The following is a 14,298-nucleotide window of genomic DNA, read 5'->3' on the forward strand; positions in this document are numbered from 1 at the left end:
AGACATGACATTGGATGGTGAGATTAGTAATGAGATAAGTGCATTTATATTAAATAAACGAATCAAACTCCAAAGAGGATAAAACCCCTCGTCCGGTTGGATTGCATCCATGCATTTTAAAAGAATCTAGGGAAGAGATAGTGGAGGCATTACTACACATATTTAATAATTTGTTAGAAATAGATGTAGTGTCAGAAGACTGGCGGATAGCTAACGTAATGCCTATATTCAAGAAGGGGGATAAAACATGTCCAGGGAATTATAGACCAGTCAGCTTAACATCGGTGGTAGGACAAATAATGGAATCCCTACTAAAGGAGAAAATAGAAGAACATCTAGAAACCAAAAATATAATAATGAATAGTCAGAATGGATTTCAGAAGGGAAAGTCTTGCTTGACCAACCTCATTGAAGTTTTTGAAGAGGTAACAGAGAGAGTAGGCAATGGTAATGCAGTGGATGTAATTTATCTAGATTTTCAAAAGACCTTTGATAAGATACCCCATAATAGACTGAGGAACAAGGTCAGAGAATGTGAAGTCGGGACAAGTCGCAGAATGGATAGCTAGCTGGCTTCAAGACAGAAAGCAGAGAGTAGGGGTTAAAGGGTAGCTTTTCACAGTGGCGGAAGGTGGGTAGTGGTGTTCCACAAGGATCAGTGCTGGGACCACTGTTGTTCACAATTTACATTAACGATTTAGACTTTGGAATCAAAAACACAATTTCTAAATTTGCGGATGACACCAAATTGGGGGGGGATAGTCAATACTGAGGAGGACTGCAACAAATTACAGGAGGACATTAATAAACTTGCAGAATGGGCATATAATTGGCAAATGAAGTTCAACACCGATTAAATGTAAGGTATTACATTTTGGTAGGAAGAATAGGGAGGTCACATTACTTGGAGGGTGCGAGTCTAGGTGGGATAAAGTAACAAAGGGAGTATAAATACACAAATCACTAAAAGTTGCGACACAGGTTCGCAAGGCCACAAAAAAGCAAACCAAGCACTTGGGTTTATTTCTAGAGGGATAGAATTGAAAAGTAGGGAAGTTATGCTAAACCTGTATCAAACCTTGGTTAGACCACACTTAGAGTATTGTGTACAGTTCTGGTCGCCATATTATAAAAAGGATATGGATAAAAAAGACTCGAGAGGGTGCAGAGAAGATTTACAAGGATGATACCAGAAATGCGAGGGTATACATATCAGGAAAATATGAACAGGCTGGGTCTCTTTTTTTCTCGAAAAAAGAAGGCTAAGGGGTGACCTAATTGAGGTCCTTAAATTATGAAAGGTTTTGATAGATTGGATACAGAGAGAATGTTTCCACTTGTGGGGAAGAACATAACAAGAGGTCATCAATATAAGATAGTCACCAAGAAATCCAATAGGGAATTCAGAAGAAACTTCTTTACCCAAAGAGTGGTGAGAATTTGGAACTCGCTACCACAGGGAGTGGTTGAAGCGAACAGTATAGATGCATTTAAGGGAGGCTAGACAAGCATATGAGGGAGAAGGGAATAGAGGGTTATGCTGATAGATTTAGATAAGGAAAGACGAAGAGGCTCGAGTGGAGCATAAACGCCGGCATGGACTGGTTGGGCCGAATGGCCTGTTTCTGTGCCGTATATCCTATGTAATCCTATGTCAAGCTCTGTGGTTGTATCACTTGCCTTCAGGTGATCTTCCTCAGCTCCAGAAGGTGGTAGATTAAATCATGGTTTAAGCTAAAACTGATGAGTGGCTTAATTAAATAGTACAGGAAACTTTGGTTTATCTGGAGGTTATATGTCCGGAATACTCAATCTAACGGCAAAAATCAGGAGCCGTTTTCTATAAGTTTTTTTAGTTCTCGTTGCTTTTTTTCCCCCCCAGTCAGGCACTGCAAGGTCTGTAGCTATAGCAACAGCTTCAGCTAGAGACGCTTGCAGCTGCAGCCGACTGTTTTGAAGCTGTTGCTAAGCAACAGGGTTTGTTGATTCACACGGAGCTTTTCAGTGCCGTATGTTTCAACGTTAACGCTGGTATGTCCGGCACTTTTGATGGTACGGCACCAGCTCGGTCCCGTCAGTGCCGGATATCAGAAAGTTTCCTGTAAATGGATAAATGAACAAAGAAATGAACAGAAACAATCACACATTATAGGTTTACAGCAGTTATATCTTGCCTAAATATTGGCCTTTACGTGGTAATTTACTGTTACCATCCAACATTTTGGCTTATCCATTTCTGAAGACTTCACTTGGACTTAATTTTACTAAACAGGCCAAGAAATACTTTTCAAAAAAATGAATGGGACAAAACCCACAAGCTGCCTGCATTTAAATTGAATGACATAGCCCCTCCCTTGACACCTGACCAGACACAACATCTATATTCTGCAACTATTGTATTAAAACAAGACAGGTTGCACCTCAACAGGGCCTGGACCAATGCCCTCGCAGGGAGGTTAAATACTGCCGTGGTGGAGGGTTGAAACTAATTTGTCAAGGAGAGGGCAGCAGAATGAAGTACAACTTAGAATAGTGAATTCGATGTCAAATCGGGTACAGAAAGAGAAATAAAAAGAGCGAAAGAAAGATTGGATTAAGAGAGAGAAAAACACAAAGAAAAAGTAAAAGATGTTCTTTTAATTGAAATTTTTTTTTTTTTTTTTAAACCTTCCAACAACTAAAATGAAGGAATGAGGCTCCACACTTGTAATAGTTCATTTTCAGTGCCAGCGAGGTTGATTGGCAGTAATTAACACTTATCACGCCATTAAAATGGACATACCCTAACTTTCTGTGGCGAGTTTAGTTTGTATCTACCGTGCAAGTACAGGAACTTCACGCTGTTCAATACATTTGAATGGTCAGTCAGACAGCGAGATGCTGTTTTTGCAGCGCATCTTGGACAGCAACTTCTGGATTTTCACATTTAACTGCACATCTGCCTTCGCCTGAAATTGCTGTGCAATTTGCGCACAAATAATGGTGAGCGCCGTTAGCCTCACCGTTACTTTGTCATCAAATTCTGGGCCAATAGTAAGGGACAAAATTAATTGGCACTAGGAAAAGTATTGGCTAATAAATGAAAGGCAGCTTGGATTTGTTAAAGACAAATCTTATTTGACTGCTTTGATTGATTTCTTTGATGAAGTAACAAGAGGGTTGATAAGGGTAGTGCGGTTGATGCATACATGGACTTTCAAAAGGTGTTTGATAAAGTACCACCTTATATTCTTGTTAGCAAAATTGAAGCCCGTGGGATTAAAAGGACAGTGGCAGTGAGGATATGAAATTGGCTAAGGTACAGAAAGCAGAGAGTAGTGGTGACTGGTTGTTTTTCAAACTGGAGGGAGGTATACAGGGTTCGGTATTAGGACCACGTCTCTTTTTGATATTTTTAATGACCTGGACTTGGGTATACAGGGCAAAGTTTGCAGATGACGCGAAACTCGGAAATGTAGTAAACAATGAGGAGGATAGTAACAGACTTCAGGAGGACATAGACAGACTGGTGAAATGGGCAGACATGGCAGATAAAATTTAATGCAGAGAAGTGTGAAGTAATTCATTTTGGTAGGAAGAATGAGGAGAAGCAATACAAGCTAAATGTTACAATTTTAAAGGGGGTACAGGAACAGAGAGACCTGGGGGTGTATGTGCACAAATCTTTGAAGGTGGCAGGACAAGTTGAGAAGGCTGTTAAAAAAAGCATACAGGATCCTTAGCTTTATAAATAGAGGCATAGAGTACAAAAGCAAGGAAGTTATGCTAAACCTTTTATAAAACACTGGTTAGGCCTCAGCTGGAGTATTATGGCCAATTCTGGGCACCGCACTGTAGGAAGGATGTCGAGGCCTTGGAGAGGGTACAGAAGAGATTTATTAGAATGGTACCAGGGATGAGGGACGTCAGTTATGTGGAGAGATTGGAGAAGCTGGGGTTGTTCTCCTTAGAGCAGAGAAGTTGAGAGGAGGTTTAATAGAGGTGTTCAAAATCATGAAGGGCTTTGATAGATTAAATAAGAAGAAACCGTTTCCAGTGGCTGAAGGTTCGTTAACCAGAGGGGACAGATTTAAGGCAATTGGCAAAAGAACCAGAGGCGACAGGAGGGAAAAAAATTATGTAGCGAGTTGTTATGATTGGGAATGCACTGCCTGAAAGGCTGGTGGAAGCAGATTCGATGGCACCCTTCAAAAGGGAATTGGATAAGTACTTGAAGGGGGAGAAAATGTGCAGGGCTATGGGGAAATAGCAGGAGAGTAGAACTAATTGGATAGCTTTTCCAAAGGGTTGGCACAGGCACAATCGGCCGAATGGCCTCCTCCTGTGCTGTTTCATTCTATGATTCTATCCATCCTCAAATCATTGTATTTTGAGAGTAGAATTTATGTGAAACAGAATGTTACTTGAGTAGAATGGCAGAAGTTTGCATGCTCTGTATATAAAGTTTCCTTGTACTCTAGGTTGTTTGCTTTGGGGGATGCAGCTACTGCATGAGAATGTGTTCATTTGATGCATTCTTTGTCTGCAATGTTGCTATTTATTGTAGAGGCAATTTTGAAATGGTCCAGATTCTCAAATTGAATAAGTTGCACTCAGTTTTTAGGCACTGGAGTTTGAAGCCCTAACCTATAGTTTTGACCCAAGCTATACCAGGGACTCAACAAAGCAAATACAACCAGTAGAACAAGTGATGCAGATGAAATGGTCCAGATTAATGTACTGAATTACTGTGTATTTAGACAATTACGGTGTGTTCAGCAGTGGGGAAAAAAGCCTACCCAGAAACATTTTTAAAGTGTAATTTAAGTGATATGAAGTCTGTCGCCTTTTTTATTTCACAGTGCAGATTAACATGGAGTTGGAAGGTAGCAGCTTGGAATGGCTAGTGAGGAATTGCAGTCCAAAATATTGCTCCAAAAATGGGAGGGAAATGCACCAAATGAAATTTTGATTAAAAAAAAATGGGAGCTATAAATACTCTTGATGTTCCCCCAATTCTCCCACTGAAAAACCATATATATATATCTCACATTTAACGTAGTGTTTAACTAGGCGTTTCACAGACGCGTAAGCAAACAAAAATTAACACCGAGCCAAAGAAGGACACATTATGACCGATGACCCAAAGATTGGGGAAAGAGAGAAGTTTTAAGGAAGGTCTTAAAGGAGGAGAGAGGTAGCAAGGTTTAGGGAGGGCATTTCAGAGCTTGGGGACTAGACAGCTGAAGGCACGGCTGCCAATGGTGGTGTGAAGGAAGGGGTTTGGACAAGAGGTCAGAATAGGAGGACTGGAGAATACACGAAGGATTGTAGGGCTGGAGGAGGGCCTCAGTTTAATGTCTCATAAGAAAGATGGCACCTCTGACAGTGCAACGATCCCTCAGTACTGCACTGAAGTGTTGACCTAGATTATGTGCTTAAATCGCTGGAGTGGAAACCCACAACCTTTTGACTCAGAAGCGAGAATGCTACCACAGAGCCAAAGCTGACTATTTGTGCTGAATTTCCACAAAATTCATCTGTTTAATGGATTAATACTGTGTGTAGTTCGTGGCTGTAGTTTAGTATTAATCAAATGTGCTCTGATTGGTAGGCAGCTAATAGTCCTGTTTCTCACCCTCAGATTATAATGATCAAGAATGAAATTAGTCAATGCAAAGCATCGGGAATATTTTTACGACTGGCGGCAGGAGGTCTAATCGCGGACAACAACATCCACTCCAATTCAGAGGCTGGTATTGATATCCGGAAGGGAGCCAACCCTTTGATACTGGTAATTAACACTTTGTTTTGCATGGCTCTTTGCTACCATTGATTTTGACTTGCAGTCAGTCTCCGTATAGCTCTTGATCCCAAGCAGAAATTATTTAACCTGTGTGTATCAGAATTTACTCTCAAGTGCACAAGATTTTTTTCTCCCTTTAACTCCCATTGAAAAATAGTCTTATAGGTTGTCTCCTGTATAGTGACTGCATCACTGTGACACATCTAACAACAGTGCGTTGCACACTTCTTACCTTTTGACGCCTGAATCTGAATTCAGCCCAAACTGATGGGATGAAAATCTCTGCCATTCTGCTGGCTGTATTGATTCTACATGAATGACTTTGGGCCTTATTCTAGTGAGCACCAGCTCACAGCACAAAGGCGCCTCCAACTTGTGCAAATTGGCATTAAATTGGAGATCGCACTGAGAAAGGTGATGAGCAAGGCTGCTATGGGAAATGGAAATGCCACCCCTCTGGCATTGGGGTTAAGCAATGTTGGGACAGAGGAGAGAAGCCTTACTCTCCACCTGGCCTGTATTTGGTGTTCAAGATGGGAGAAAGCTTCACTCCACAAAAGCCACATCCTTCACTCCAATGTGTACAGAAGGGTGCAAAAACCGAACATGGTCTGGGTGGAGAGCTCCCTCAATTCTGACCCAACAATATTCCTTAACCCAAATCTCAGAGGAGTGCCATAACTGTGTACACCACCCTAACCCTAGCAACACAGACTTGGTGTCGAATCGGGGGAGGTGGGGGGGGGATTCTGCTCTACATGGCTCAGCTACTCAACCTGCTGAGCCATTGGCAAGCCACATCAGAGCTATTTTGTAACAATGTATTCAGTTTGAGTCTGAATTTTCAGAAGAAGCAGTCTCTGGTCTTTTAGTGCTGTGCGGCAGAGGTGATGGCGTTCAAGCAGCAATACTCCATTGTGGTGTTTCCCTCTTTTTTGGCTTTTCTCTGCAGTGTAACCAGATACACAGCGGCCATCGCTCTGGGATTGTTGTGCTCGGGAATGGAAAAGGCATCATTCGCAGTAATCGAATCTATGGAAATAAAGAAGCTGGCATCTACATTTTATATAATGGAAACCCCGTGGTGAGGTGAGTGCTCCAATAAACTCTCACTTGCAGCTTCTGTCATTTTGGTCCTAATCTCTTGGGCACAGCTGTGACTCCTGGGGATTGTGTAATGTCTGACTGAGCATTAAAGATATTTGCATGATCTGGTGTCTTCTAAATACATTTGTAGTAGCTGTGAAATTGTATTTTGTTGCTTAGCACCTGAGGTATAAATAGGCAACACATGTTTTTCTTGAGAGTAATTGGTGAATCTACAAATCCCAAGTTGCATTACCTCTGTTGTGTGTATATCATGAATAGTTAAATGTAATCTGCTCATCTTCATTAAAAAGTAACAGTGGAAAAAGGTATGTTGTGCATTTAGACTTGTAACAAAGTCTGGGAGCCTTGATATCAGCCATTCCACTGAGTTCTGCTAAAACATGGTTTCAAAGCATCCATTTTTTTTTCCGAATAGATGCTATGGAATATTCCCAAGCCGAGGTCTAACCTGGATACTGACTATTTATTTACAAAAGTCAACTATAAATGACTTGTTACAATAATAAAATTCGCCATCAAACAGTTATTAGACTATAGTTGCACTATGTTTTAGCTAGGTTATAAAGGTCTACTGTGGGAAAGGTGATGTGGATAAGGTAATGAACGTATTTATGGCATCTCGAGCAGATAGCCCCAAAATTGCCGAAACCCAGGTTTCGGGCTGATGGTGCTGAGCTTTGGCTCAGTGATGGCGCTCTTGCCTCTTGAGTCAGAAGGTCGTGGGTTCAAATACCACTCGAGACTTGAGCACATAATCCAGACTGACACTTCAATGCCGCACTTGAAGCGAGTGCTGCAATGTCATGCCGTCTTTTGGAGGAGACATTAAACCGAGATCCTGTCTGCCCCCTCAGGTGGTCATGGCCAATATTTATCTCTCAACCAGCATCACATAAATGACTAGATAATCTGTTTATTAAATTGCTGTTTGTGGGAACTTGCTGGATGCAAATTGGCTGCTGTGTTTCCTACATTACAATAGTGATTACACATCAAAAGTACTTCATTGGCTGTGGAACATCCTGAGGTCGTGAAAGATGCTATATAAATGCAAGTTCTTTCTTTCTTCACTCACTCACTCACTCACTTAATGTGCTGAGTGTCGTTGATGTATGTGGGAAAACTTCTGGGTAACATCCCAGAGGAGAAGCATCTAATGGAGAAAGTGGTAGGAGCTAAGGCTGGAACCCTGGGGTATGGCAGTGGTAACTGTGCAGGTGTGGCAAGATATCCACCACCCCCCCCCCCCCCCCCCCTTAACCTCCACCGACACAGACAGTAACACTTCCTAGTCCTGTTTGTATTCATTTGATAATGTGTCTCTTCACAGTGGAAATCACATTTACCAAGGACTTGCCGCAGGGGTTGCAGTGAATGAAAATGGAAGGGGCCAAATATTAGGTCAGTATGCAGCTTTACAACATGCAAAGCACTGTAATCAAAGACACAGATATTTAAATTGAGCATTCTGCGAGGCTATGCTTATCTTGCTATTCTATATTCTATGAAGGACTCAAGCGCACACTGCATTTTAAGAAACTGATAGAGGGTCTATTTTTATTGTGTCTTATTCTGTTTGTATAACCTTTCCCAAGCCTGATTTTATTTGCTGTATTTGAATAAAGAGTACCTGTGTTCCTGCTCAATGTTAACAACCTTTCGACAACAACAAAAATCCATCAAGGTAGGGTTCTCTTCCCCAAACCTCACCTGTGTGCAGCTCTTGATTTGCGTTCATGTTTTGATCAATTAGTTAGAGATTGGAGCTCTTCTGTTAATGGAAGTACAGAAATAATTTGGGGGGAGGAGGGGGGGAGATCATCTGTGGCTGTTCCCTGTCCAGTACTGCTGCTGGAGAAGTGTGCAAGTAAGGGCAAGATTGGGCTCAGCTGTGATGCTCCTTACTGTCATATAACCTGATGACATTTACTGCTGAGATCCACAAATAAAGAATAGGTAGAGGGGGTTGTCTGCAGCTTGTGGAAGCATGCCCAAGCAGTGGTCACAGCCTGCAGGAGAGGAGGGGGGCAATTGGAGAAAAGAAGAGAATGATTGAAAGCTACTGAGATGATCATGGGTGTTTAAAATGACACACTGCACTGTTGTACGGGCAGGTACACGCCTCGATCACTGTCCCGTTCCTAACGTAGTTTAATATGCAGTGCAATTTGCTGATGCGGCAGTAATTTCCGCAGAGGTTCAACCCCACCCCCGGAGATGGGCGTGAACGGATAGATGGGTAGGTTCTTCTACAACATTCAACGTGGTTTATCATTTCAGCTGGTTTTGTGGTTGTTGTCGTAATTACATATATTTCATTTCAATTTTAGAAAATATTATACGTGAAAATCATTGGGGAGGTGCGGATATTCGGCGAGGAGGGGACCCTATTCTGCGAAACAATCTTATCTGCTACGGTTATTCGGATGGAGTCGTTGTGGGCGAGCGAGGGAAAGGGTTGATAGAAGGGAACACCATATATGGTAAGGAATGCAGTAGGTTATATTTCAGCTCATCTTTAAGTTTCTGTGCCCTGTGTAATCAAACCTCAAAGTAGGTTGTTTTTGCTACCTACACTGGTCTGGGTGCAGGTTGGTTAAGTATGTTAAATTAAGATGTCCTGTCTGATTAATGATGTGACACAGATTTCCTTTATGTTGACTGGGGTTTACAGAATGCAAATCAGAATTAGGTAGAACCTATAGCACAGAAACAGGCCATTTGGCCCAGCTAACCTATGCCAGTGTTTTATACCACAGGAGCCTCCTCTCACTCTAATTATCTCTCCCCACCCTGACCCTGTATCCACCGCAGTTAGACAGATGGCTGTTGAAACAACCATTTTGCAAAATACAATAGTTTCTCTTGTTTTGATTTGTTAAAACCTCTCTTGTGGGCACATCATCCTGGAACAGTTTCTAGGTATTTTACTATAGGACAGAGAGCCCCTGGGGCACTCTCAAGTAATGAATGGTGTTGAAGTAGATCAGTTGAAAGAGATAGAGGGGTCTTGGTAAATGCAATGTTCAACATGCCCAAACAGTACAGGGCAGCGATCAACAAAACCAATAGGATGTTAAACTACATTGCCAAATCAGTAGACTACAAGTCCGAGGAGTTAACTGTATAGTGCTCCGGTCAGACTGCATCTTGTACACTGTGTCATGTTCAACTGCTGGATGCAGTGCAGAGAAGAACCATGAGGCTATTTCCACACCCCGCCACTCTTTTCCCCCCCCCCCCCCCCCCCCCCCCACAAGTGTCAGGAGTGTGAGTTAAGGGGAAAGACTAGAGAAACCTTGGATTTTCAGCCTGGAAAGGAGGTGTAAGATAGTAAATTGCATGGAAAAGGTAGATTAGAGAATTGCTCCAAACTAAATCATGAGAGTGAGAAAATAGGACACTGGTTCAAACTGGTAAAAGGCAAATTTAGGACTGATGTCAGGAAGTTCTTCACACAGAATGATCAATACTTGGAATGGACTCACAGGTAGAGTAATGAAGGTGAAAACCCTGGGATCATTTAAGAAACAATTGGATGTCGTGATGTGGTTGGGACAAAAGAGAAATGGATATATACTTGAAAAGGAAAAAATTGCAGGGCTATGGGGAAGGAGCAGGGGCATGGGACAAATTTAATAGTTCTTTCAAAGCGCTGGCATAGGCACGATGGGCCAAATGGCTGCCTTCTGTGCTGTAAGATTCTATGACACTAGGGCCTTTCTGGCCAGTTGCCCTAAGATGGAGCAAAGAGCCTTTCTTACCTGTCTTTATCCCACCACGAAACGCACCTTCCCCTCCCCTTTCAGCATTCTGTAGGGACCACTCCCTCCGAGACACCCTAGTCCACTCCTCTTGCAAGCGCAGGAGATGCAACACCTGCCCTTATACCTCCCCCCTTCCCACTGTCCAGGGCTTCAAACACCCCTTCCAGGTGAAACAGCGATTTACTTGTACTTCTTGCAATCTAGTATACTGTATTCGCTGCTCACAATGTGGTCTCTACATTGGGGAGACCAAACGCAGATTGGGTGACCGCTTTGCGGAACACCTCCGTTCAGTCCGTAAGGATAACCCCGAGCTTCCGGTCGCCTGTCACTTTAATTCACCGCCCCATTCCCACTCGGACCTCACCGTACTCGGGCTCTTGCATTGTTCCACGGAAGCTCAGCCTAAGCTCGAGGAACAGCACCTCATCTTCCAATTAGGCACTTTACAGCCTTCCAGACTCAATATCGAGTTCAACAATTTCAGATCATAACCTCGGCCCCCACTACATTTTTACTTATTTTTTTATCCACACCTTTGTTTTGGCCCTCCCCCCACCCCCCCTTTTTTTCTCTCCCACATGGCAGCTGTCTCCCATTCTGCCAGCGCATTTCACACCTAATCTAGAGCCGTCTTTTGTCTCCACTAGTCCTATCACCATCTCGTCCCGTTTTGAATACCTCTTAATGTCTCTTCACTTCTCTTTTGTTCTCTCCCAGCCCCCAAACTGGCCTCTTAATCGGTTTCATTTCCTGTGCCTTTTCAGTCTTGACAAAGGGTTTCGACCTGAAACGTTAACTCTGTTTCTCTCTCCACGGATGTTGCCTGACCACCTGAGTTTTTCCAGCATTTTCTGTTGTTTCGGATTTCCAGCATCTGCAGTATTTTGCTATCGTACTAAAAGCAGCTTCCCTTGTTTTCTTTGCTTGACAAATTAATGACTGGTTTATTGACTGGATGGGAACTTGTTGATAGACCCTCGCAAATTTAATCACATCATCTTCTGCCATTGCGCTGTTTTTATGCACAGGACTGCTGAATGTTCGACAAATGTGTCATTAATTCACAATGACTTCATGTAAACAGCCCCACTGTGATCAGTCCAAATTGCATTGCGAGTTCCACAGCCATGATGAGAATGCAGTGCAGTCAACCTCGCTAATTTAATTTGCATGGTTTCCAAATGAGTCTGTTCTGTTAACAACCTCCTTCACAGCCATCACACAGTCAGAGTAGGAAATTAACCTTGCTGATTAGCAGAGCTTTTACGCTTAAAGCTTATAATCGTATTGAATGAAATTTGAGCACCTATGTCGAATTTCTTTTGATCAGGGAGTACTGGCACTTTATTGAACAGATGCTGCTTTTTTGCCGTAAGGTTTATTTGTAAAATTAATGAGGCTTTACATTTACACAGTGAAATTGGACTCCAATCAGTCTCTTCAACTATTGAAAATGACGCATGCTAATATGTCTGTTTTATTCTATAACTTTCATGTCATTTCTGGTGTGCACTGTGCACAGTTCTGGTCTCCATATTATAAAAAGGTTATAGAGAGGGTGCAAAAAAGATTCACAAGGATGATACCAGAACTGAGAGGTTATAATTATCAGGCAAGACCGAACAGGCTGGGGTGCTTTTCTCTAGAAAAGAGAAGGCTGAGGGGGGTGACCTGATGGAGGTCTTTAAGATAATCGAAGGGTCTGATAGGGTAGTCATGGTGAAAATTTTTCTACTTCTGCGAAGATCAAAACTAGAGGCAATAAATATAAGATAGTCACTAATAAATCCAATAGGGAACTCGGGAGAAACTTCTTTACCCAGAGAGTGGTTAGAATGTGGAACTCGCTACCACAAGGAGTCGTTGAGGCAAATAGCATAGATGCGTTTAAGGGAACACTAGATAAGCACATGAGGGAGCAAGGAATAGAAGGGGGGTTAGATGAAGAGGGGTGGGAGGAGGCCTGTGTGGCGCATAAGCACAAGCATAGACCAGTTGGGCCAAATGGCCTGTTGCTGTGCTGTAGACTCGATGTAATTTCAATAGCGGGGGGTTTCTTAGAGACTTGTGTTGACCCCTGTAGTTTTCTGTAAAGAGGCTGATATCTGAAAACTCTGAATAAGCAGTGGTTTTAGTGCTTCATATTGACAATCCATCCCTGTGGTTCATCCTGTTTTAGTCTCATTCAGCCAGACTTCAATCACAATGTAAAGGTGATGCTTTACTTGCTTACTTTACTTACATTGGGTGGGAAGGGTTAAAATCCCCCCCCGCCACAGTGACCAGAACAGCCTTGGGTTCACCTCCCAATTAGTGCCAAGGTAGCTAACGTCAACGGAATGGCAGCTGGGAAGGTCCATGTGTGTGTGCGAATGGAGTCGGTCTCAACGATCATGTCACCACACTCGCTGCCTAACCTCCCACATGAAGATCAGCTACCACACAAGGTACTGGGGGGTACTGATGGAACCGAACTCCAGCATGGGTTATACACATCCAGAGAGAAGAGAGCAGAAAATCAGAAAGGACAAAGCATCTTGAATAAAGCTGTTCACTGTTTTCTGAATCTCGATTAAGAATTTAATTTCATTTGTAAATGTCTGTGCAGGTAACAAGGGCTGTGGTGTGTGGGTCATGTCCTCTAGTCTCCCCCACATCGCCAATAACCAGATCAGCCGCAACAGCATCTATGGAGTGGCTGTCTTCTGTCGTAAGGATGACGCAAACGACTACCTCAACAACCAAGGAGGCAATGAGAACTTCAATGATGATGGGGAGATCGTCAACTGGGAAAACGACTTTGACAGTGATGAGGAGAGATACACGTCGCACAAGCCAATCACCGTGGCACTGATTGAGTTTAACAACATCAATCACAACGGTGGTAAGTGGATGATCAAACTTATAGCAACTTGTGTAAGTAGTTCGTCGGAGATGTGTGACCAATTGGTTTCAAAGGTTGAGTATTAAATGTTTTCAGACATCCTAATTGGTCACAAAGCTAGGGTAGGATAACTTAATTTAAAAAAAATTATCACAGTTTGGCTGATGGAGAATATATAATATTGGAAATTGTAAGAAGTAGCTATTGGAAATAAAACCATTACATTTCTTGTAATAAAATCATGGAAACAAAATACTCTGGTGAGAATGTGGAACTCGCTACCACATGGAGTGGTTGAGGCAAATAGTACAGATGATTTTAAGGGTAAGATAGATAAGTACATGAGGGAGAAAGGAATAGAAAGATACAGGAAACTTTTTTTATCCGGCACCGACTGGACCGGCGTGGTGCCGGTTGATCAAAAAGTCCGGATTACAGAGAGGTATACTTAGTAAGGTACGAGAGCCCCGTACACGGCCACAGATCCAGGCGTCCCTGTTGCATGGCAACAGGTGCAGGAACCCCGGTTACACGGCCACAGATCCAGGAACCCCGGTTACACGGCCACTAATATGAAGTAAAACTTACCTGAACCTACTCCTGAATGTTGCCGGTTGAGAGATTTCCGGTTATTTAGGTGCCGGTAAAAAGAGAGTTTCCTGTATGTTGATACAGGGTGAGATGAAGTAAGGTGGGAGGAGGCTCGTGTGGAGCATTAACAACACCGTAGACCTGTTGGGCCGAATGAC

At 42.7% G+C, this 14,298-nt stretch overlaps 1 protein-coding gene across 1 annotated transcript in view; it reads left to right on the top strand.

Annotated features, from left to right (window-relative positions):
• The window catches only part of fbxo10 (F-box protein 10), an 81,582-nt gene that overhangs the window by 45,579 nt on the left and 21,705 nt on the right, over window positions 1-14,298 (top strand). Inside the window, exons 4-8 of the mRNA XM_085983631.1 lie at window positions 5,624-5,773; window positions 6,738-6,874; window positions 8,226-8,296; window positions 9,226-9,378; window positions 13,274-13,549. Of these exons, the coding sequence (XP_085839757.1) occupies window positions 5,624-5,773; window positions 6,738-6,874; window positions 8,226-8,296; window positions 9,226-9,378; window positions 13,274-13,549 (787 nt within the window). The remainder of the gene's footprint in view (window positions 1-5,623; window positions 5,774-6,737; window positions 6,875-8,225; window positions 8,297-9,225; window positions 9,379-13,273; window positions 13,550-14,298) is intronic.

Source organism: Somniosus microcephalus, chromosome 1 (assembly GCF_052327205.1).
Source record: "Somniosus microcephalus isolate GS21.2 chromosome 1, FLI_Smic_1.0, whole genome shotgun sequence".
Taxonomy (NCBI): domain Eukaryota; kingdom Metazoa; phylum Chordata; class Chondrichthyes; order Squaliformes; family Somniosidae; genus Somniosus; species Somniosus microcephalus.